The 26,163-nt window shown below is 41.3% G+C and overlaps 1 protein-coding gene across 1 annotated transcript in view; it reads right to left on the bottom strand.

The window, feature by feature from the left end:
- Positions 1-26,163, bottom strand: part of Vps13D (vacuolar protein sorting 13D) — a 187,957-nt gene that overhangs the window by 87,971 nt on the left and 73,823 nt on the right. The window contains exons 37-46 of the mRNA XM_080280204.1: positions 25,027-25,207; positions 22,974-23,144; positions 22,350-22,402; positions 19,915-20,197; positions 19,716-19,842; positions 18,668-18,834; positions 17,609-17,867; positions 15,055-15,160; positions 12,459-12,583; positions 1,077-1,417 (exon numbers count right to left, since the gene is read on the bottom strand). Coding sequence (XP_080136330.1) covers positions 1,077-1,417; positions 12,459-12,583; positions 15,055-15,160; positions 17,609-17,867; positions 18,668-18,834; positions 19,716-19,842; positions 19,915-20,197; positions 22,350-22,402; positions 22,974-23,144; positions 25,027-25,207 — 1,813 coding nt within the window. The remainder of the gene's footprint in view (positions 1-1,076; positions 1,418-12,458; positions 12,584-15,054; positions 15,161-17,608; positions 17,868-18,667; positions 18,835-19,715; positions 19,843-19,914; positions 20,198-22,349; positions 22,403-22,973; positions 23,145-25,026; positions 25,208-26,163) is intronic.

Genomic DNA, 26,163 nt, shown 5'->3' on the forward strand with positions numbered 1-26,163 from the left:
CAAGAACACAGTGTTGTACATTTAAAAAGTACCCTGAGAAAATCTGGCCATGTGGAGAGAATGTAAAGTAAGTGGAGTAAAAATGATTATTCTGAGAGGAACATATGGAGCTACAGAAGTTATATGGAGACAAACAGATAAATAACAAAACTTGAGAGTACTGTGGTGTCGATGTGGGTGTGCTGGAAAGTGTTATGAAAAATACCCTGAGATGGCTTCACCTTATGGCACAAACTATGCGACTGACCAGGGGAGTGCATGTCAGTGAGGTGGAGTGGGAGATCAAGGATGAGGTGGAGGAATGGGTGGAAAGGTACATAAATGGGGATGGAGTGAGCTGGAGGGAGGTTAAACTGATGCCAAAGGAGAGGTGCAATGGAGGGAACCTTTTTTGTGGCCACCCCCTCTGGGCTTAAGGCATCTGGCTAAAGAGAGATACCATATACAGACAAAACATCATTATCACTTTCCTACCCTACTGTCCACTAATAAACTGGGTAAGCAGGATCTGTAAATACAAAGAGGAAAGCACAAAGGCATGTGTCATCAATATATTAATATATTCTGTGGATTTCTAAGTTGTGACTTCCATGTTAGACCCTAACCATAAAGACAGGCAAACATACAGGCACAGGTGGCTAAAATAATTTCCCATGACACAGGCAATTGAATATTTACATGTCAACCTCATCCTCTGCCATACAATAAAACAACTACCACCTTTATAATGACTCCATTTCACAATATACAACTCACATCGATCTCCACTAGTATAAATGCAGTATCCCATATGACCTAGGATCTTTAAAAAAGGATAGAATTGGGCATTTCCAAAAGTTTATCAAGGGGAGGAACTCCCAGTGTTTGGACATATGAGATTCACAATTATGAGCTGAGAGGCAGAGGGCAGTAACCTACACACCTTCCCAGTAAATCCCACATGCAGCAACCCAGAGAATTAATGGGTTAATACATACAATAAAACAACTCCCATCTTTAGTATGACTGCATTAAAACAATCTAATATAACGTCTCCTTCAGTAGGACTTGATTACATACAATAAAACAAGTCCCACCTTTAAAATGACGGCATTGGTATCCCAAATGGCGGTGTTCTCAACTATGACCAACTCAGAATCCGTGATGTTCAGCTTCAGTTCAAATGGCACCTTGGACTCCTCCTGCATAATGATGGCGTGCTTGGTCATCACACCTGTCGACTCCACCATGGGGTTGAGTCTCGGGGTGCCGGATCGCCCGTGTATCTTCTGTGGTACTGGGGACTGGGAGCGAGGGGACTGGGCAGCTGGGGAGGCCATGATGGGTGTGTGTGTAGGGGACAGGACTATTGGTGGAGTGACGGTGAGGCTGGAACTAAGTAGCTCTTCCTTTGCTCTGTCTTCTCCTTCCTTCTTTCCTGTATACAAAAAAAAAAAAAAATTACAAGAATATAAACCCTTTGGAAGAACAATATTATAGGTATTCATCATTTAAGGCTATTTCATTAAGGTAGCTCTTCCTTTGGAGTGTCTTCTTTCTTCTTTCCTGTATATAAAAATCACAATAACAAGGATATGCCTTTGATATACTCTATATGATGACAGGTAACCATCATCTGAGGCTGTTTCATCACTAAGTTCTGAATGCATAACCATAATTTTTGCTTAAAGTTACTCATATTTTACTACAGCAATACTATGAAGTCACAAACTGGTGTTTCATTACCACCTGCATTGCAAAGGGAGCAGAGTGGTAATGTTTTCAGTTGTGAGGTTGGCTGGCTGGCTTTGTTTGTATTTACCTAAATGTATTTACCTAATTGTGATACAGTATACAGGAAATGAGCTACGTTCGTGGGGTCCCATCTCCGTTTCTCAATAAGTCAAATTTAGCTTTAAACTCGTTTCAGTTTTTAGACTGGACAGTCTCTTTGTCCAGGCTATTCCACAGGTCTATACATCTATAAAGAAAACTATATTTCTTGATATCCTTCAAGCAGCTTGGCTTCTTCAGTTTCATCCCATGTCCTCTTGTTACTCTCTTATCCCATAAAAACAGATCTTCTTTGTCAATTTTATCTACTCCCATCATGGTCCTGAACACTGCAATCATGTCGCCTCTCTTTCTTCTTTCTTCTAAGGAAGGCAACTCCAGCTTTTCCAGCTTCTCTCTGTACAACAGATCAGACAGACTGGGGATCATTTTGGTTGCTGTTCTTTGTATTCTCTCAATCTTGTTTATATCTTTCTTTTTGTGTGGGGACCACACTACTGCTGCATATTCTAATCTAGGGCGAATCATGGCCACTATCAATTTTTTCACCATCTCCTCGTTCATTGTGTGTGGGTAAACAAGAAATCTCATGGATGGCTTGAGCTATCAACATGAAACTTTCTGGGTATCAAGATATGGCCAAAATCTTGGATGAGTTTGGAAATGGGCAATCAGGGTTAAGGTCAAGGTCACCAAAATAGCTGCCAACGTTCTACTAGTTAACCTTTGGTGACCTTGATCTTGACCCTGAGTGCCCATTATCGGACTCTTCCAAGATTTTGGTCATATCTTGATGTCCTGAAAGTTTCATTTTGATAGCTCAAGCAGGTTCATGATATCTTGTTTACCCACACACAAACAAAGCCAGCCAGCCAACCTCACAACTGAAATGAAAACATTACCACTCCAGTCGGTTACCGCCTGTGTTGCAAAACGAGCGAAGTGTATGAGTTTGCATATTTTACTGGAATCATGGCCAGTTGCAGCACACGAGAAAGCATGAAAGACTCTGTTTTTGGCTCAGCACACAGTCTTCCAGTAAATCAGTTGCCCATTAGCTGTGTGTCATAAAGGCATATTTGGAACATAAATCCATAAATCCGTCATTGACTACCCTAGCTTATACAGAAACTGTTGCACTTGAAGTAGAAGGAATTTATGAGAAAGCTTCCGTTTCAACTATTGATTACCCCAGTGTTGTTATTTGTGTGAAACACCTGATAGCAAAGGTAAGGGCGCTTAGGAAATATCCAGTGAGCAAAAGGACTTCCAACACCTACATAAAGAAACTCGCCAGCTTTGACGCCTTATTTGACATTAGTCACTGCAAATGTTTCAAAAACTTCAGTGCACATGAGAAGTCTGAGTGTCAATGCACTAGAGCAGGCAAGATATCGCCTGAGGAATGGCCTTTCTGGGGTTACCAAAACAGTTGCAGAAAAATGTATATTGGTGGAATAGACTGAAAGAAGACAGCACAAAATAAGTTTGCTTTAATAGAGTGATGATAAGGAAGCTCTATGAAGAGTCCACTAGAGATACTAAGCAAAATAATGAAGATAAAATGACAGCATGTATTGACGAAAGTGATGCCTGTGGCAAACAATATGATCAATGTGTTGATGACGATACTGCAGAAGTTGATGGACACAAACAGTCAGAACAGTGTCAGAACAGATTAGTCTATTCTGAGCTAAGTCATGTAGCTGATTGATGTCAAGTAAGCAATAGAGACACCTGCTTCATTGTGAATGCAGCACTGAAAGATATGAATATTCTTTGTGAAGAAAATAAACCTGATCCCAGTAAACTCCGGCATCAGAGAAAATTCTGGAGAGATGACTTGAAGGAGATCGTTTGCATCGGCTTTGATGGAAAAATCGATCAGACGCTTAAGAAAACCCCTGATGGTCAGAGAATCAGGAAGGAAGAACACTATTCAGTAGTTGCTTATCCTGACGCCGTTTACATCAACCACGTTTCTCCTGAAAGTGGAAGAGCAGCAGATACTGCCAAGGAAGTCATGTCTGTCATTCGAGAAACAGATTCAGCAGATTCGTTGCAAGCTATTGTCTGTGATGAGACAAATGTCAATACTGGAAAGAAAATGGAGTGATCTGTGAGCTTAAAACACAGCTTGGCAGACCACTACATTGGCTTGTTTGTATGTTGCATCTTGCTGAAATCATTTTCCGAAGGTATGGTATTTGGGAACAAATCACATCACGGTATGCTCATCCAATGTAAGCGATCTCGCAGCTTGTTCTTGAAGCATGAAAGTAAACAGGACTTTTGATGTGTTCAACTGTTCATGCCATTTCTATTGTTCTTTATCTTTTTCATGAAATAATGCCTTTCAAATGATTTGAATACATTTATTTCAACTGTTACTTTTATTTTTAAAATTGAAATTTAACACAGAAATTGCATTTTAGTTCACCCCAAAAAATAGCATGTGTTTCTAAATTTTTTGAGAAATAACTCTTATTTTCAGATCCACGGTGCTGCAATGGGAACATATATATCGAAACATTTTTTTTGTAGTGTTACTGTCATTGTAAAGGAGCACCATTCTGACTATGTTTCAACCTGGCCACCCTAAGCTGGTTCCTTTTCGACCTGCCCTAATGTGGTCACATGGAGAGACAGACTGATAAATGAGGAAGTGAAGGAACACTGTGGTGTGGATGTGGATGTGATAAGATGTGTTAGGAGAAACACATTGAGGTGGTTTGGCAATGTGGAGAGGATAGTGAGTGAGAGACTGACAAGGAGAGTGTATGTGAGTGAGGTAGAGGGGGGGAGAGGGAGGGGGAGTCCAAGGATGAGATGGAGGGATGGGGTGGAGAGGTATATGAGAGAGGGGGGGGTGAGCTGGGAGCAGGGCTGTGAAGTGGCGGGGGACAAGGCGACATGGAGGCGATTTGTTTGTGGCCACCCCTTATGGGCTTAAGGCATCTGGGAATGAATAGATAGATAGACAGACATTTATCAAACTGGGCATTCCTCAAGCTATTCCAATATACTGAAAATATACCGCCAAGATTATCTACTGAATGATATATGTTACAAAAGGTACGTGGAAAGTAATGTACAATATTGGACATGTGGAGAGAATGGAGAATGAAAGACTGACTAAGAGGGTGTATGTAGGTGAGGTGGAGGGAGGGAGAGGGAGGGGTAGACCGAGGATGAGGTGGAGGGATGGAGTTGAGAGGTATATGAGGGAGGGGGGGGTGAGTTGGGGGGAGGGGAGTCAAATGGTGGGTGACAGAGTGACTTGGAGGCGATTTGTCTGCGGCCACCCTTTGCGGGATTAGGGCGTCGGGCTATAGATAGATAGACAATATTTCTCCTTACATTATCATCTATCAGAGTGAAAAAGCTTCAGGTAAAGTCACCACCTCACTTCCCTTGATTCGTACAATGGAGAAATTGAAGCAGTATCACACAATTCATAATAACTAATCATAATAACATGAGTTGAGGAAAGAAATATACAGGGAAAAGTGAAAGGAAAACTGAGGTTGACCAGACGAGGCCAATGTTACGGTGGCCGGTGCTAGTGAAATTCCTCCTAACCATATCTAATCTATACTAATCATACTAATCCTACCCATATCTGTCCTATTTCAACTTCACCTAACCCAAACCAACCTAATCACATTTAAACCTATTTAATTTAGCCAAGTCCCAACTAACCTATTAATATTTGCTCGAACGGAATCCTGCCTAACCTCGAATAACCTAATCCAACCTAAATTAACCCAACCTAATCTAACTTAACCTCACCTAACCCAGTCTAATTGTATTTAACCTCACAATCTCCCCTAACCTCCTCATACCTAACCTAACCAATTCTGACGCAGCCTAACTGCATCTAACCCTACCTAATCCTACCCAGCCTCACTTAACCATACCATACCCGACCTAACCCAACCCAGTCAAGCCTAAAATGACCTAATCCAACCGAACCTAACCCAACCAAATAAAACCCAACCCAATAACCTATCAAAACCGAGGTATTCTAAAGCAATCTAACCTAATCCGTCTATATCTAGTCGAACTGAAGCCAACCCAACCAAAAATTACCTAATCAGACCAAACCCTGCCCAAAGTGACCTAACCTAACTTTCGATCGTCCATATATTCGCTATAAAAATTTTTGCCTGCCTGAAAGTCTACAGATGTCACATGCCAAGTTTCGCCTGTTCTCTGTACACGTATAACTTTGTGTGTGTGTGTGTGTGTGTGTGTGTGTGTGTGTGTGTGTGTGTGTGTGTGTGTGTGTGTGTGTGTGTGTGTGTGTCCGTCTGTCTGTCTGTCTGTCTGTCTGTGTGTGTTGAGTCGTCTGTGTACGCAGGAGAGCCTGTGTTTGCGTCAGGCAGGGATACTGAGTGTGGAGGGATGGCTGAGTTCATATTAAGCCTGTGTGAATAAAGGTTTTTGTATGCATGTTAGTAAATGTGTGTGTGTGTGTGTGTGTGTGTGTGTGTGTGTGTGTGTGTGTGTGTGTGTGTATTTACCTATTTACCTATTTGTAATATACAGGAATTGAGCAATGCTCGTGTTGTCCTGTCTCCATATCCACATTTATCAAGTCTACCTTTACACACATGAATGTTTTTCTCATGCACCACCTCTTTGTCTAAGTCGTTCCAAGTATTTAAGTATTTACCTATGATATACACGGAATGTACTATGCTCGTGGGTTTTCGTCGCTGTTTCTCAATAAGTCGAATTTAACTTTAAACTCGTTTAAGTTTTTAGACTGGACGATCTCTTTGTCCAGGCTATTCCATAAGTCTATACTTCTGTAAGGAAAGCTATATTTCTTGATATCCTTCAAGCAGCTTGACTTTTTCAATTTCATTCCATGTCCTCTTGTTGCTCTCTTATCCCATACAAACAGATCTTCTTTGTCAATTTTATCTACTCCCACCATGGTCCTGAACACCGCAATCATTGTCTCCCCTCTTTCTCCTTTCCTCTAACGAAGGCAAATCCAGTTTTTCCAACCTCTCTCTGTATGACAGGTCTGTCAGACTGGGGACCATCTTGGTTGCTGTTCTTTGTATTCTCTCAATCTTGTTTATATCTTTCTTTTTGTGTGGGGACCACGCTACCGCTGCATATTCTAACCTGGGGCGGATCATGGCCACTATCAATTTTTTCATCATTTCCTCATCCATATAATGAAATGCTACTCTTATGTTAGTCAAGAGTTTATAAGTCTCTCCAACTATCTTGTTAATGTGCTTTTCTGGTGACAAACTATCTTGGACCAGCACTCCCAAATCTTTCTCTTCTCTCCTTTTTGTGATTAATTCATTACCCAAAAAATAATTCAGTGATGGTCTCCTGGTACTTTTACCCATTTCCAATATTTTACATTTCTTTACATTAAATTTCATTTCCCACGTCCGGCTCCAATTGTGTATCCTATCCAAATCCTCCTGCAGTATTTTACAATCCTCCTCAACCTCTATCTTCCTCAAGATCTTTACATCATCAGCAAACAGACTTGCATAACTGTTCACTCCATCTACCATATCATTTACGTAAATCAGGAACATTACTGGCGCCAACACTGAGCCTTGAGGGACTCCACTTGTTACTTCCCTCCATCCAGACATCTTTTCCTTTATTACTGTCCTCATTTGTCTGTCTCTCAAAAAGTCTCTCATCCATTCCAGAAGTTTCCCCTTTAGTCCTCCTATATATTCTACTTTCCACATTAGTCTCTTATGAGGTACCTTGTCAAAGGCCTTCTCTAAGTGCGTGTGTTTGTGTGTGTGTGTGTGTGTGTGTGTGTGTGTGTGAGTTTGTGTGTGTGTTGAGTTGTCTGTGTGTACGTAGGTCAGCCTGTGTTTGTGTCGGGGAGGGATACAGCGTGTGGAGGGATGGACAAGATCACAGAGCCTGTGTGAATGGAGGTTTGGGTATGGATGTTAGTAAATGAGTGTGTGTGTGTGTGTGTGTGTGTGTGTGTGTGTGTGTGTGTGTGTGTGTGTAATTCTAACTCACAGAAGAATCGTGGAAGAGAATTACATGCGCTTCAGTTGAAGGTGTGGGATGATGGGTCTGTTTGATCCCACTTGAACAGATACAAGACTTCAGCATGCAAGTATAATTATGCAAACACACACACACACACACACACACACACACACACACACACACACACACACACACACACACACACACACACACAAAATCACGTTCACCTCCTGTGATGTTTGACTTTAGAAGGACCTACCAAAAAAAGACCGTAATGCATAAATCAATTTATTTTAGCCCAGTCTCAACTAACCTACCTATATTTGCTCGAACGGAATCCTGCCTAACCTCGAATGACCTAATCCAACCTAAATTAACCCAACCTAATCTAACTTAACCTCATCTAACCCAGTCTAATTGTATTTAACCTAACAATCTCCCCTAACCTCCTCATACCTAACCTAACCAATTCTGACGCAGCCTAACTGCATCTAACCCTACCTAATCCTACCCAGCCTCACTTAACCATACCATACCCGACCTAACCCAACCCAGTCAAGCCTAAAATGACCTAATCCAACCGAACCTAACCCAACCAAATGAAACCCAACGCAAAACCTATCAAAACCGACGTATTCTAAAGCAATCTAACCTAATCCGTCTATATCTAGTCGAACTGAAGCCAACCCAACCAAAAATTACCTAATCAGACCAAACCCTGCCCAAAGTGACCTAACCTAACTTTCGATCGGCTATATATTCGCTAATAAATTTTGCTGCCTGACGCCTGAAAGTCTACGGATGTCAAATGCCAAGTTTCGCCTGTTCTCTGTACACGTATAACTTTGTGTGTGTGTGTGTGTGTGTGTGTGTGTGTGTGTGTGTGTGTGTGTGTGTGTGTGTGTGTCTGTCCGTCTGTCTGTCTGTGTGTGTTGAGTCGTCTGTGTACGCAGGAGAGCCTGTGTTTGCGTCAGGCAGGGATATGTGTGTGTGTGTGTGTGTGTGTGTGTGTGTGTGTGTGTGTGTGTCTGTCCGTCTGTCTGTCTGTGTGTGTTGAGTCGTCTGTGTACGCAGGAGAGCCTGTGTTTGCGTCAGGCAGGGATACTGAGTGTGGAGGGATGGCTGAGTTCATATTAAGCCTGTGTGAATAGAGGTTTTTGTATGCATGTTAGTAAATGTGTGTGTGTGTGTGTGTGTGTGTGTGTGTGTGTGTTGAGTTGTCTGTGTGTACGTAGGTCAGCCTGTGTTTGTGTCGGGGAGGGATACAGCGTGTGGAGGGATGGACAAGATCACAGAGCCTGTGTGAATGGAGGTTTGGGTATGGATGTTAGTAAATGAGTGTGTGTGTGTGTGTGTGTGTGTGTGTGTGTGTGTGTGTGTAATTCTAACTCACAGAAGAATCGTGGAAGAGAATTACATGCGCTTCAGTTGAAGGTGTGGGATGATGGGTCTCTTTGATCCCACTTGAACACATACAAGACTTCAGCATGCAAGTATAATTATGCAAACACACATACACACACACACACACACACACACAGGAAGTGGGATATCTTTCTAGACCTCTATAATTTGGGAGTGGAAAAATTTGTACCAAGAGTAAGAGGGAAAGAAAACAGGAAAAAGGAGTGGTTTAATAGAAGGTGTATGATAGCAAAAAAAGAGAGAGATAAGGCGTGGAACAATTGGAGAAAGAGAGGTAACGACAGAACAAAGGAAGAATATAAAAGAACAAGAAATGAATACACAAGAATACGTAGAGAAGAAGAAAGGAATTTTGAAAAAGGTATAATTGACAAATGCAAGGATGAACCCAAACTGTTTTATAGATTTGTTAATGGCAAACTGAAACAAAAGGAAGGAATCACCAAGCTGAAAGTAGAAGGAGAGGTCTTTAAGGATGCGGCAATGCAAGCAGAAATAATGAACAAACGTTTCCAGTCAGTTTTCAGTAAAGAAAAGGAGCTTGTGGAAGGGGAGGGTGTGATTAGAAATGTTCCGGTGATGAAAGATATAAAAGTGGAGGTGCAGGAAGTGTATAAATTACTGGAAACTCAAGATGTAAGGAAAGCCCCAGGACCTGATGGAATTTCTAATTGGGTACTGAAGGAATGCAGAGAACAACTGGCGGATAAAATTCACAGCTTAATTGTATGCTCACTGGAAGAGGGGAAAGTGCCAAAAGAATGGAAGAGGGCAAATGTGGTACCAATTTACAAGGGAGGAAACAGGGAAGAACCCCTGAATTATAGACCAGTGTCTCTAACCAGCATGGTCGCAAAATTGTGTGAGAGAATCCTGAAAGACAGATGGATAAAATATCTGGAAGAGATGAATATTTTGGCTGAATGTCAGTTTGGATTCAGAAGTGGAAGGTCATGTGTTTCAAACTTGTTGAGCTTTTACTCAAGAGCGATTGATGTGGTACAGGAGAGAGATGGTTGGGTGGATTGTGTGTACTTAGACTTAGAGAAGGCCTTTGACAAGGTACCTCATAAGAGACTAATGTGGAAACTAGAATATATAGGAGGACTAAAGGGAAAACTTCTGGAATGGATGAGAGACTTTTTGAGAGACAGACAAATGAGGACAGTAATAAAGGAAAAGATGTCTGGATGGAGGGAAGTAACAAGTGGAGTCCCTCAAGGCTCAGTGTTGGCGCCAGTAATGTTCCTGATTTACGTAAATGATATGGTAGATGGAGTGAACAGTTATGCAAGTCTGTCTGCTGATGATGTAAAGATCTTGAGGAAGATAGAGGTTGAGCAGGATTGTAAAATACTGCAGGAGGATTTGGATAGGATACACAATTGGAGCCGGACGTGGGAAATGAAATTTAATGTAAAGAAATGTAAAATATTGGAAATGGGTAAAAGTACCAGGAGACCATCACTGAATTATTTTTTGGGTAATGAATTAATCACAAAAAGGAGAGAAGAGAAAGATTTGGGAGTGCTGGTCCAAGATAGTTTGTCACCAGAAAAGCACATTAACAAGATAGTTGGAGAGACTTATAAGCTCTTGACTAACATAAGAGTAGCATTTCATTATATGGATGAGGAAATGATGAAAAAATTGATAGTGGCCATGATCCGCCCCAGGTTAGAATATGCAGCGGTAGTGTGGTCCCCACACAAAAAGAAAGATATAAACAAGATTGAGAGAATACAAAGAACAGCAACCAAGATGGTCCCCAGTCTGACAGACCTGTCATACAGAGAGAGGTTGGAAAAACTGGATTTGCCTTCGTTAGAGGAAAGGAGAAAGAGGGGAGACATGATTGCGGTGTTCAGGACCATGGTGGGAGTAGATAAAATTGACAAAGAAGATCTGTTTGTATGGGATAAGAGAGCAACAAGAGGACATGGAATGAAATTGAAAAAGTCAAGCTGCTTGAAGGACATCAAGAAATATAGCTTTCCTTACAGAAGTATAGACTTATGGAATAGCCTGGACAAAGAGATCGTCCAGTCTAAAAACTTAAACGAGTTTAAAGTTAAATTCGACTTATTGAGAAACAGCGACGGAAACCCACGAGCATAGCACATTCCGTGTATATCACAATTAGGTATATTAGGTAAATACTTAAATATTTGGAACGACTTAGACAAAGAGGTGGTGCATGAGAAAAACATTCATGTGTGTAAAGGTAGACTTGATAAATGTGGATATGGAGACAGGACAACACGAGCATTGCTCAATTCCTGTATACTACAAATAGGTAAATACATCTAATACTTACGCTCATAGTGATCCTTTTGTCAATTTCTGAAAGATAAATGCAGTAATCCCTCGATTACCCAATGTAACAGAGCCTGTCCGGGTAATGGCTCCATCTGGATAATGGACTTCTCCCCCCGCCCCCATTCGTACAAAACCTAACTTCAAGAGGCAATGTAAAAGGCCACTACAGTACATTGTACAACATTTGTTCCTGTTGTTTAACACTAATCTGTCCGGTCAAGCAGACCTATAAACCACAGCCAAGCAATTACCATGGTCAAGCAGACAGATCAACCACAGACAAGCAACCACCACTTCAGGGCCATACCCTGCAGTGACATGAAAACATGAAAAAAAAAAAAGGTTACACACGGAAAATACAGAGGGCACACAAAACATAATAGTATAAATGGAATAAAATCATGGTACGGTACAGTAAACTAAAACAAAATCAAAGTCAACACTCACGATTCGACCATCCCACATCAATCTTACCCAGGATCTCCTGCTTCTAAATAATCGGCACTACCCTCTTCCTTTTCCCTGGTGTTGGGACAATCTTATTACACTCTAGCAAGAGGCATGCAAGGAATAGCAAGGCCCGAAGGAGGTAGGGAACAACCACAAATATCACCACGTGCACTGCCATAACAACTGTCTGAGGGGAGCTGCTTACTATACTGTCGTCAGGCAGGAACTGGGAATGACTGAAAGGGTCTCTAGCAGACACTGGATGAACTACCCAGCCAGACAGGGCGGTGCCACCGGGCTATTCCTGCTCGGCTGGGAGCAAAAATGTTTGTGCGGCCATAATTTCCACCTGGACACATGCATTTTGTCCAGACACTATAAAAAAAAAGTTTGAATACTGGTTTTGCACAGCCAGATCACAGCGTCCTGGTAATGGATTGTCTGGATAATAGCTGTCTGGATAAGCCAGAGATTACTGTATCGGCACCAACCTTGAACGAATGGATTATCTGGCGTGGTGTAGATAAAGTCCAACACCTCCATCCACCAGTCCAGGATGCCCATCAGACGCATATTGTTTAACAGGATGGTGAAGCGCGTCACATTCTTGGTAGATCTGTACAATATAAGAAATGGCTAACTGACTGCAGAAAATAAATGTAGTGATATAAACAGTAACAACAGAGGTAACCAAAAAAACAGGAACTGCTTAATCATGGAACACTCACTGGCCTCTAAGTTAGGAAATCTCAAATCCAACTTCATGGGAAAAAAATAAATAAATCTTTACCATCCTAAATACAAATCAATGAACGGAAGTTTTCATATTTAGTAACACAAGTAAAATGTACTCACTGAATTACAAAAAAGGTTAACAGTGCAATATGTTCAATTAACCATAATTTCCTCACTCATATCTAAATGCTAAGGGCAACTGAGAGTAATCCCTATCTATATTTTCCTACAAGCAGCCAATGCAAGATGACTGGTGAGCTGTACTCTTTTCACTCACACTTTGCCTAAAACTGTCATCTCTTAATCTTCACTGCTGAGTTGCAGCAAGAATGTAACACTGGAATACGATGCCAGTCACAAAAAGGTGCTAAGGAAAGAATGTACAGCTGTGGTATTGTCTTTTTCTGCCACTGAGCTATGTGAAATAAGCTGAAAAAGGATGAAAATCTGGTCCAAGTTAATGTGAAAAGAGTATAGCACTGTAACTGCCATACTGTTATTGTATGGTTACAGCAGGAAACCATTTACTATGCTGGGTGGTAACCATTTACCAAAACTATGGTGCCTGGTGGTTTAGCGGGTAATTAAGGAGCTCCAGACGGATTGAGCCTGTGTAGGTTTATATCCATGGGGTGGATGGGGTTTATTGCTCACATAATGCCACTCAGGGATGAGTGAGGCAGGTCACTCTCATCTTATATGTCAGGATCAACTTGCCTAGCCCAGGGCTACTATGCTCCTCATGGGGCAACACAGGATTAGGTGATGATGTGGATGTTGATATTCTTACTTGTAAGTACAGTACACTTGTGCTGAATTTGTTCATTTTACATATTTCTTGTTTTGCATAAGCACTTCAACAACATATGAAGTGTTCTTGTGGTGAATATATGGAAGTAAAACCTTCCCTTTCCTTCACACTAATTCCCTCGTGTGAGGTGCTAATCCTGGGTCGTATCGAATTTTGCCTATACACACCAAGCAGTACCCTTATCTGGTAAGAGACTAAAAACTGCATCTTTTGCCTCTTTAGACACACACTACACCGTTAAGACTACAAATCCAATGCCATACTTGCATAAACACAATATACACCGAAAATAGTTTTAAAAATTCATACAGTACTGTATTTTTTAAAATTAAAACTTCTATATTATGTACTGATTTTGTTCACATATTTTTTGTGATTCCGAACAATTTCAGCAACAGTGAACTTTTTTTTTTAAATATGTATATTTCTTCATGCAGTGCAACGGTTAAGTTTTCACCAGCATGAAGGAACGTTGTGGGGTGGATGTGGATGTGGTTGAGAAGATTAGGAGAAATACACTGAGGTGGTTTGGACATGTGGAGAGAATGGAGAATGAAAGACTGACTAAGAGGGTGTATGTAGTTGAGGTGGAGGGAGGGAGAGGGAGGGGTAGACCGAGGATGAGGTGGAGGGATGGAGTTGAGAGGTATATGAGGGAGGGGGTGGTGAGTTGGGGGGAGGGGAGTCAAATGGTGGGTGACAGAGTGACTTGGAGGCGTTTTGTCTGCGGCCACCCTTTGCGGGATTAGGGCGTCGGGCTATAGATAGATAGATAGATAGATAGAGATGTCCACAGTCATTTTGTGATTTTTTCCACGATTCATTATGAATCACAGGAGGGGTTTACGAAGCTAAAAATTACACTGGCAGGTGCACCATATGATTCCCTTCATGTTGGTAAAGGAAAAAATTTGATTTATGAAACTTGAAAAAATGGTTCAGGTGCTGACCAGAGGGGTGCATCAATTTCCAAAGGCATGGCCATGGAGGGGTTAAGCTCCTCCCAAATGATGATGAACGATGGATTATGATGATGATGATGGTGACTATGATGATGATGATGATGATGATGATTATGATGATGGATGATGATGATGATGATTGATGATGCTGGACGACAACAACGGTGACAAAAAGTCTCGATTCTTTCCATTCTTTGTCATGATGTGATACTATCTATCTATCTATTGCCAGACGCCTCAATCCCGTTTGGGGTGGCCACAAACAAATCGTCTCCAAGTCGCCCTGTCCCCCGCCATTTCACTGCCCTGCTCCCAACTCACACCCCCCTCTCTCATATACCTTTCCACCCCATCCCTCCATCTCATCCTCGGCCTCCCCCTCCCTCTTCCCCCCTCCACCTCACTCACATTCACTCTCTTCATCAGTCTTTCACCCTCCATCCTCTCCACATGTGATACTGGGTTAGGATTAATATAAACTGTCATTTCTCCCATCCCTCTGTAAAGATGTGATACCGGGTTAGGATAAAAATACACTGTCAAATACTCACCATAACACATGAACTGACAGTGACGTACCTGTAATGAACTTCTGCCTGTAAGCGACTCTTGTTCTTAGCACTCTTTATAGGGGTTGGCTGCAGGATGTCTGTGAATACGTTGGACCGCTTGTTGGCAGCAAAGTCTACCAAACACAAACAAACATTACATTATTAAAACAGAAAAATGCTGGTACACACAGCATTATAATTAATGTAGCAAGCATTATTTCTGGCACCATTTTAGTTATGATACACACATTAGCCTAAGAATTGCTAAAATTATATATAAATATACAAGTTCATATATACATACATATATATATAAACATATGCAGAAACTTCACCGTGAAGACATGTATGCAAAATAAACACAGGAGAAATGAAAGGAGAGACGGTGAGTACTTTCATATTTACATCATCAGACAGAGTGATACAGAAATGTAAAGGGTAGAGGTCTTTCATGCACACTCACAGCAGGGTGTGGCACATAGAACAAAGGATGACCTGAATTAAAACTGATTGATCTATCTATCTATATACCTAGGCTGCTTCCCCCAAGGAAAGGGAGGTAGCCGAGACAGGACGACACACTCCCCATTTACTCATCCATTCAAACACACTCATTCGCATCTTAGCCCCAAAGGGGAGAACGGACAGATCCTCACCGCACCACACCGCACAAGGGTCAATTGCGCAATGCAATCAGTGACATCCGCAGCAGGGCCCAACAGCAGAGCTGGTTTACCCCTGCCATATCATAACAGACCCATCCCCTTACCCGCACCTGACCTGAAAGCTGATCAGACCAAATGCGGGAGACTATCCCCTCAGGGCTGCATCATCACTTGTTCATTCACAATTTCTCTCCATTTATTTCTGTCACGCACAGCCACTCTTCCTTGCTCAACAGACATCCCTCTCGCATCCAGTGCTGTCTTCACACTGTCCATCCATTCTATTCGTGGTCTCCCTCTCAGCCTTACACCTCTCACATCAGATCTAGTTATCTTTTTCACCAATCGCTTATTATCCATTCTCTCCATATGCCCAAACCATCGCAACACCCTCTGCTCAACTCTACCAGCCATCTCCCGAACAACTCCAGTTCTCCTTCGCACTTCATTTCTCACTCGATCCATATGCGTCACTCCACACATACTCCTCAGACACCTCATCTCCATTACATTCAAACTTTTCCTCTCTGCTACACCCATATTCCATGTTTCAGCCCCATATAACGCAGTCGGTACCACAACACCCTCATACACTCTATACATCCATTCTAAGCGAACAACATATAAACACTTTTTTCACTCCTCCCAGCACCTTTCCTACTTCATTTATTCTAAACTTCACTTCTACATCTATTCTTCCATCCACAGCAACATGTGACCCTAGATATTTAAAACACTCAACCTCCTCAAGCAACTCGCCATTCAAAACTATATTCATCCCCCTACCATCTACCAACCTAGTACACTTCATCACTTTACTCTTGTTCTCATTTACTTTCAATTTCCTCCTTTCACACACCCTTCCAAACCCCTCTACTGATTGATACAAAGAACAATAGGTACCTGACTTTATACCTTAGTGATGCACCTGACAAAAGGGGTAAATACTACGACACTTATGCATAAGTTAAACCACGATATTTACCCCATTTGTCAGGTGCATCCCTAAGGTATTAAGTCAGGTACCTACAGTTCTCTGTATCGATCAGTTTTATTTCATTGTAATGGATGCCGCACATGCTTGTTTTTGTGAATAAACAGCGAAAAAAATGCAATACCTCGCCACTAGACCACATGGGAATTTACAGTGGTGTGCAGTGTTAAGAAATTAGAATTTAGAGTGCAAAGGATTAAGTGTGGAGTGCAAACTGGTGGTTGAAACTGGCGTGGCGGAATTAAGAACAGAATGTGCAGTGTTAAACAATTATAACTCACAGTGCAAAGAATTAAGTGTAACACAACACTGGATTTCTGTACGTGCTTCAAGAGTATTTTCACCACTGCCACAGCCTTAGAGGAGGCGGCCACCGACGTTCTGTAAGTACCCTGTTCACTGCTAAATATTTTCCAAACTCACTGATAATTCCTCATTCACTGGTTCCTTTTCATTTATTTCATGCTTTATATCCATTATTGGCGTGAATAGGGTCTTAAATAGGTTTAAGTAGGTGTTATGCTTGTCCGGTAGGGAGTTATTTAGGTGGCTTTCAAAGTTAGGCTGGGTTAGGGTCCATAAATACCAGTCCAGCAGGCAGGGGCCCACTTTCCGGACAAACCCACCTCCCGGCCATGCCTTTGGCTCTATTACATCGGATAGTGGAGGGATTACTATATATATATATATATATATATATATATATATATATATAATGCTAAAAAATATAATAAGAATAAATAAATAAAAACTTCAGTTTACTAGAGAGATGTAAGTGTCTAAGGTGAAGAAATGTTGGGTGTTTATCTGATATATTCTGCAATACCTATCTATCAACCATTTCTGATATTAAATATAACTAATTCTAAACTAATGTACTGTACTCAATGCTGAGAGACTGCTTAAAGCAGAAGATAATTTACCTTTGAACCTGGTGTCACTGATAAGTATTTCCTGTGAGACCAAATCCACATCTTTGGACTCATCAGAGAAGCTTTCAAAGGTCAGTCTAGAGCTGATGAAGTTGACACAAGCCAGTGGGTTTGAGGCAGCTGTGTCCACTGAGCCTGTATCCTCACCCTCACCACCATCCCTTTGTAAGCTATTCAGTTCAAGAGTCACGTTGTCCAGATTGAGGATGAGAGTGAAGCTCGTCCACACAGAGATGCCCAACGGTGAAGACTGTGGGAAAGAAAAAACATCATCAACCAGACCTCTTTTTCCACCTTAGGTAGGGTCCAATAATCATGACAAAATGAGAAACTAACCAAAGTCTGACCAGCTGAAAAAAAAAAAAAAAGCATAATTAGGGCCTACACACACACACACACACACACACACACACACACACACACACACACACACACACACACACACAAATCATGATGCCTGTACACTCAAACTTGCATAAATCATCTCCTTTACTACCTGAGTTTCACTAACACCGAACATTACACTTCACACATACACAGCATAACAACATTCTCCTGCTGTTAAGGAAAATTCCCTGTAATGTCAAAAGAAGTACTAGTTCCCTAAATTACTTACAGTCCACTCCTAACCTTAGCAATGAAGTTAGTTTCAGTCCCTCAAACACGAATCATATCATCCAGAAAACAAAATTTCTTTTACTTACTTCAAATGTACAGGTGGCCACACATGAACTTGGTACAGTGTCTGTGAGAGTCAGAGGTCTAGTTACAATTTCAGACATTCATGCATCAATTATTTAGTCATCTCAGCAGGTACTGATTCACGTCAGTGCCACCAACAAACATATGATTGTGTCAGCATTGTCAACTGTATCAAATGCTAAACCTCTGTTACACACTGATGCCGTCCCAGGGTGATATGTAGCCACTTATACATCTGCAAAGTCTATTTTAGCACATGTAGCCCTTCCTTTATGTCCACCCTTATACACAGAGGAAACAATGTCGAATGATCACTTAAAAAAATACAGTATGAAGTGAGGCACTGACCTGTTGTGTGTGCTGAGGGTGAGGCTGGTAGAGGTAAGCTGGTGGTGGTGGTGGTGGTAGTGGCTCCCCAAGGTTGAAGGCCAGTAAACCGCGGATCAGCCGGTAATCTGCTGTGGTGATGCTGGCATGTACCTTGGTGACGGTTCCATGCACACTCAGATCCGGGACTAAAACAAAAATATGAACCATATTTTAGCATTACCATCATCAACAACATTACTGACATAAATAGCATCACCATTCCTCATTCCTCCTCCTCCTCCTGCTCAAGATCACGATCATGATCATCATCATCCAAATCCTGTTCCCCATATTCATAAGGGGTGAGGAGCTCCAATGTCATTTAACCTACAACGTTATGCATTCAGACTTTATTGGTACCAGGCATTAACAAGTTACATGACCACATTGCACGTATGAGTATGCAACACAGTAACATCGTCTCTACTCTTGGAAGCAGCTGACAAATGCTAGTGGGGTAAAGCCATTTCACTGGCTGCTATGTGCAACCTCATGCATCATTCAACTGTGCCTTTATATACTATGTCAATCCTCTTTGCTTTTTTAAAATTCCATACTATAAAACACAAATAACCTATCTTTCAACTCTTTTCTTTTAAAAATTCCACACTATAAAACACAAATAATCTGTCTACCAACTCTCTTATCTTTTCAAAATTTCACACCATAACATACCTGATCTAACTCTTACCCAATCTTTTATTGTCCCACATGGAAGGCATGTATAGAGGTCTGAGGCTAGCCTGCATAGTCCACACATTTAAGGCAAGAGATTATGCCCTTTTCACCCAAACTTGGCCCAAATTTTTGTCCTTGTCTAGCCTATTTCATTTAGCTGAATGATAGAAAGATAAAGCTACAGCTCTGCATTCTTTCCACAGCAGTTCTTTGTGACTGGAATAATATTTTTGTGTTAATCTATTCCTACAATTCAGCATTCAAGATGGGGATGGAAATTTTAGGCCAAGTCAAAGTAAAAGGGGTATAAATGCTCTCCACTGAAACCCAATACAGAAGGTAAACTGACCTGCATGACTCATTGCTACGTCAAGGTTCCTCTCCACCTGCAGCCTGAGAGCACACTTATCCTGCAGGAGCGATGGGCCTTGTCGCACCACCCGGAATGCGCCAAACAGCCACTCCACACCACCATTCTTCTCACCTTCTGCGCTCATCCAACTCTGTTTTCTTTTACTTCTTTCATCGTATTTCTTTCCCACACTTGCTGAGTCCTTCTGGCTTTTCCTTTCAACATCACTCTTTCCTTCTCTCCCTCTTCCTCCCCTGTGTCCTTTCTCTCTCCAGTCTACCTTATCCTGTGTTTCTCTGGCACTTGTGTAAATATCCATATTGACTAAGTTTATATTCATCACATCCAACAAACACTTGTGAGGTTTAGCTTCATCTGACACTTTCCTTGGGTCAGATTCAGCATCAGAGTCACTCAGGTATGGACTGGATCCAACATCACGGTTTTGGCTGTGTGATCGTGACCTGGCATCCTGAGACCTATGAAGGTACAAAATATTACAATGCAGTATTGCAGGGAATTATCTATACTGTTACTGATATTAAAGTTACAGAGAAAGGAAATAATCCTGTCTCACACTAACATCCGTGAGATGTAGAAGCTTGATGTTAGACACCATAGTTCTCAAAATATAGTGTAACATAAGCCAAGGCAAACACCCTCAACTTCTGGTGGAACTGTATTACTGTATATAAAAAAAGAAAAAAAAAAAGAAGAAGAAGAAAAAAAAAAGGCCTCCTGGCACCTGTTGGAGGTTTAAATTAAAAAATCTGCACCTTGACTGGTGTTGGACACCTGTACACCACCTGGTATTTAGCATGTGCTTGTTTCATGTAATTTAACTAGAGTTGTCCTGTTTTGTTATTTTAAGTTCTGGAAAAAGATATCAGCATCACTGTCTAAACTTTACCTCCCAACTTAAGTATAAATCGAGTGGCAAGGAATTGGAAATAGCAATTGGAGAGTTACCAACCAATGAAACAGACTACACATTCATTCATTCAACAGTCATCATCATCACTGTCATTATCCTGACCTTCTCCCACCAAAAGATGGAGTGAAGAAGGGTCCAGAAAACAAGACAAAAGAAAGCACATAAGAGGGAGATGTATCAACTACATGCCTCGTGAAATAAGCCAGAAATACCATACAAATCCCAGGATCATGTCTCTGCTTCACATGTCTTACCATCTGCATTGAGCTACTGGGGAAAGTTTTTTTTTTTTCTTACCAGATGTGCTTCACATACACTCTTCAGATAGAGTCTATCAGTCAGTTATCAGTTTTAAAAGGGAGTGTCAAAGCTTTACCATATGCCCCTCCATACAACCACTTTGATTATCATTCAAGCCTTCAAAGTTCTCAACTCCATCTCACAGGCAAACCATCCAGGCACATATATACTGTAGTCTCTTTTTTAGATGCATTTCAAAAATGCCTGTGGGATAGACATTGCACAGACTGGGAAAAGAAAAAAATGCAACAAAAAAAACAAAAGATAAAAGAGAGCCAAATTCAAGATCTGTATTATCATAATTTTTTATTACAAACAAGAAAACACTAAAAAACAACAGCAAAGAATGCCCTTAATCCTTCAATATGATGACATCACGACATCATTTTAACCAGAGTGTTTTTTACTTAAACCTGGGCAGACATCACATCACCCACTAAACCATCTAGTTAGAAAAGTCTTTCCAAAGCTCAATGAATTGATCTGGGGAGAGTAGGAATAAAATTTAAAGATGTCATGGAATTTGAGACTAATTATATAAACCTGTCAAGGAAGGGACTGGACAAAGCTCAAGGCACTTTGGTTTTGTTTGCTTCCCCCAGAATACACTTGGTTCCCTCCCACATCCCTGCATCCTCTTTCCATGCTCCAACCCATCAACCCTCCACAACTGTTAGTGTACTGCATTATCGGGTGTTAATGCACACAATGAGCAAGAACCATCTCATCTATTTATAACAGGATGTATTAATCAAGGAGAGCGTGGCTACAAACAAACTGCCTCCATATCACCCTGCTCCCCTCCATCATAAAATGGCAGATTTCAAGTGTGTTTTATGTGTACCAACACAGCTGATCATACTGTTATGTCGTATTGTTTATAAAGGCTACAACATGCTGCATGGTTGTTAAACTTGTGGTGGCTCTCCACGCTGCTCAATCTATGGCAGCTTCCCTGTTCAGTCCCTTATCCCTGAGGTTACCCTCTGTGACCTCGTCCCAGGTCATTTTCAGTTTGCCTCTCGCAACCCTTCCAACGACATTCACACTTCTCGCCTTTCGCACCCAACTGTCATCCTCCAGCCTCTCAACATGCCCAAACCATCTCAATCTACCCCTCCTCATCACAGCATCAATACACTCCAGTCCCAAACTTCCTCTCAATTCTTCAATCGTAAACCTAGCCTCTTCCCATGCCTCGCTTTCAACTCACTACACGTCCATCTAATCACTGTCATCTCTGTACACTTCAGCTTGTAAACACACGAGATACAGAAAAAAAACTTGAGTTATAATGAGGTTGAGGACAGCATGCTCTTTACTCATTTACTGTTACAGTCCAACCTAAAATACTTTATTTTTTTCTGCCTAAAGGACTAAATTAAGGCAGACATTACCTGGGATGTGATCGAGGCAGCATCAGCCTATCCTCCGTGTTTTGTCCCTGAACCTGACAACAACAACAAAGAGAAAACACTCATTATCATCATCATCATCATCTTTCAAAACCAGTCTGCAATATTTATCATCATCATCTTAACCATACTTCCCACTTACAAAACTGGTTGGATAAATGGATAGGAAAATAACAGCACAGAAGTAGAACACTATATGGTAAAGAGACTGCAAACTGAAACAAGCCACACATCCATTCATTCAACAACAAAATCTCTTGCTCTTGGCTCCACTTATCAAACCAAATGATCCAATATTATGCTTCATACTGTCAATGGGTTACAGACTTCAGCTGACTGCATTCTACATCAACTGGGATGACTTCACACAACTTTTTAAACTCTCAAGTGGCATCAGCTGTGGCTTAAAAAAAAAAAAAAAACATGAGTGATAACTTGCCATCTGCTTGGCCAGGCAAGGTGTTTTCTGTGTCAGGAAGTTGCTTTTGAATAACAATTTTAAAAAATGAACATGACTTTTCTGTTCGTGGTTAAGGTAAAGATTATATGATTCAATAAGGTCCTTTTTTACTCATTCTCATCATCAACCGTGAAGCAGCAACTCACCTGGCTAATGGTACCCTGTGAACCAGCCAAGAGGAATTTGTTTGTGATTGTGAGGCTGCCCAGCTCAGCCACCAGCAGGTCGCGTGAGCAGGAGGACATGGGAAGGAAAATGACTGGAGATCCAGCACTTATGTCCAACGATACACGTAATCCACGGCTGAAGTCTGACACCTAAAAAATACACACACAAAATGTAAATAAACTGCATCAGCATACCCATCACCATCACCAACTTACCAATGAAATACTGCCAGTTCAATAGCACTACAGTACATGTAAGGAGAATTACCTGTGAACTAAACATTTTCTGTATCATATAAACTACTACCAGGATGTATGCTAGCTTTCTGCCCATAATGGTTTTTGATTACATTAGCCAAGTCTAAAGCTGCATGATGACCCAAAGCAGGTATATAATAAGGACTGGCTCTGTTACCATACATATTGTTTTATATATATACAGTACTACAAATCAGGATCAGTATGACTGCAATTTACTCATCGCTATCATCAATGCTGTGCTTTCTTTTGAGAATTTTCTAATGGTAAATAACAGTGACAGAGGATCAAAGTCTCATAATCATCACCTTCATCCAATTCCTACTTCCTAGGTACATATGCAGTGTTCAGGATCTAGAAATAGCAGTGGGAAAGCACAGAAAGATGACAACACACTGCTCAATGCAATGGGTCACACAACAATGTACCCATCAGTCAGGTAGTGACAATTTTCAGCTCCACCACATATTTGTGTATGCATGTGTAGCCAGTCTCACTTGACAATCTGTATAACAGCTTTAATTAAGTGCACTTTGTTTATGGTTCTTTACCTGATTCTGTCCTTTAAGCAGGAAGACTGGTTGGGATGGTAATGTTGCTTTCAGACTTCAGTGTCAGGCATTGCTACTCTATAATACAGGAAATACCTATAAAAGTACAGCATAACTACTATACAGATTCAAGCAGTGGTGGGCAAGTTAATGAAAAACGTTAGCTTCGTTAACCGTTAATCCGTGTATCAGATAATTAGCTTCGTTACAGTTAATCAGTTAATTTGGATTAATTCTGCCAAAAATTAATGGAAGTTAACTGTTAATCTGTTAATCCGCTAGTTTTACATATGAAACCATCACCAGCCACAATAGTTTCCTCACTTTCCTGCCTATCCATTCTGTCCTGGCCGACTACAGACTACTGAGATGTACTGGACTGAGACGCCACCACTATGAAACTGAATCTATGAGTATGATCCCTCCACAGTCCAAACTCCAAAATTCTGTTGGCTTAGAGTCGATACTATCAACATCCTGCTTAAACCCAGCAGGCTGTCCAAATCCATTCATTCCAATTCACTGATTCTAACTCCTCCTCTACTTTGGTCCTGTAATCATCTGCCATTTCTTTGATCCTCAGCTTCTCAATTTTCAGTCTTTCTCCCTGACTGCTCCTCTCTCTCCCGATCCACCTCACTCCTCTCAGCTTGATCTTGCATACCGCAATCACATCATCTGACAGACCTCCACATTGTCCTCTCATGGCCCTTGTATTAGCAACCATTCCCATCACTGACCTCTCTACGAGCACGTAATCAATCAGGCTTCTTTCAACACGATCCCCGTTCCCCCTATACCATGTATATTTATGTGCATCTTGGTGTTTTAAGTACGAGTTACAAGTGCACAACCTCCTCTCCTGACACATATCCTTTAGTTGCTTCCTATTATTATTTTCTGGTACTCCATAATAACCCATTATGTCATCCTCAAGACCAGCGTCTACTCTTCCATTCATATCCCCCATTAAGATCATTTTATAGTTCCTGGGCATTTCTCCCACTACTTCATCCAGCTCATCCCAAAACCTGTCTTTCTCTCTCTCACTCCTGTCCTCACACAGTGCATATGCTACAATCACTGCCACACTCACCGTCTCAATACAGCAAATACCTAAAATACCTAAAAAAGTACAGCATAACTATTATACAGATTCATGGGCTATATTACTGAACAACAGTATACAATAAAAACAACTTTGTCTGCATATCACAACTGACCTTAATTCCAGCCGTTGTTGCCCTCCAGCGTGACACAATGTCTCTGAGCTGCGTGAACTGTTGCACCAGCTGTGTCAGAGCCAAGGAGAAGCGCTGGGTGTGGACGTACATCACTGACGACATCTTCAGCTTCACACGCATGTCACACTCTCGCAGCATTCCAGGGTCATCGTGCCCATACCTGACAAAACCACCTCACATTAGTACACAACAGTACAGACAAAATCATTATCTTTTGTTGGGTAACATTTCTTAACATTTACTCAGCTTAACCCCTTTAATATCATGATGATTTTGTCTTTTTTTCCTTGCTTCTGTCAGACAACTGTATTCATTTTTTGGGCGACTTTTCACATTTCAGAGGTTAGCTATTCCTTTTGTTTTTAAAGGCTCCAACATGCTTGCATGCATTGGCCTTGGTCACCCAATGGCATTAGTAATCCCTTTCAATACAAGAGTGCTCTTCTAAGCTGAATAAATCATCTAAAGACAGCATGAATAAATTAAATAATATGTCATCAGATTTATGGAATTTATGAAGACCTCTCTTGATGGTGGGTTTACAACGCAGCTCATGGCTTCAACTGTCTACCACAGACTTAAGTTCCTTCTTTTAATGCCTCAAACCATTAGTGCTATTATGCAACCCCTATAATGGAATTAACCAAAGTGCAAACGATGTCCGTCAACTGACATGCCACAGAACTCCTTTATGGACTAGTTCTCTTATGGACACAGGGATATTAAGGGTAAGCCTTGGAGATGTGTACTGGTATAATATACTGGTACCGGTGGCCACATATAATTTTTACATCACAGGTGGTGTAGCAAGTTATGATGCACCAACCACATGTGGTCCAAAAGAGTATTTCTGAGGGGTGGTTGGGGTTTGTGGCTCATGCAATGATGCTAAGGAACAAGCAACTGATCCCTGTCATCTTAAATGTCTAGACTACACTGCCTAGCACCAGGTCCTAATGCTCTTGATGGGGCAATGCCCCAAAAAGGGCAAAAGCAAAATCTTAGTTTCAAAATTATATTGTACCATAGACTCTCACTATAACGGGGCTAACTGGGGGGAAGCCTGATCCAATAAAGCTGATAGCTCATTATATCTGAGTCCCCGCCCCCCTGAGG

Source organism: Coenobita brevimanus, chromosome 83 (genome assembly GCF_032717465.1).
Source record: "Coenobita brevimanus isolate Jiangsu-jjx chromosome 83, ASM3271746v2, whole genome shotgun sequence".
Taxonomy (NCBI): domain Eukaryota; kingdom Metazoa; phylum Arthropoda; class Malacostraca; order Decapoda; family Coenobitidae; genus Coenobita; species Coenobita brevimanus.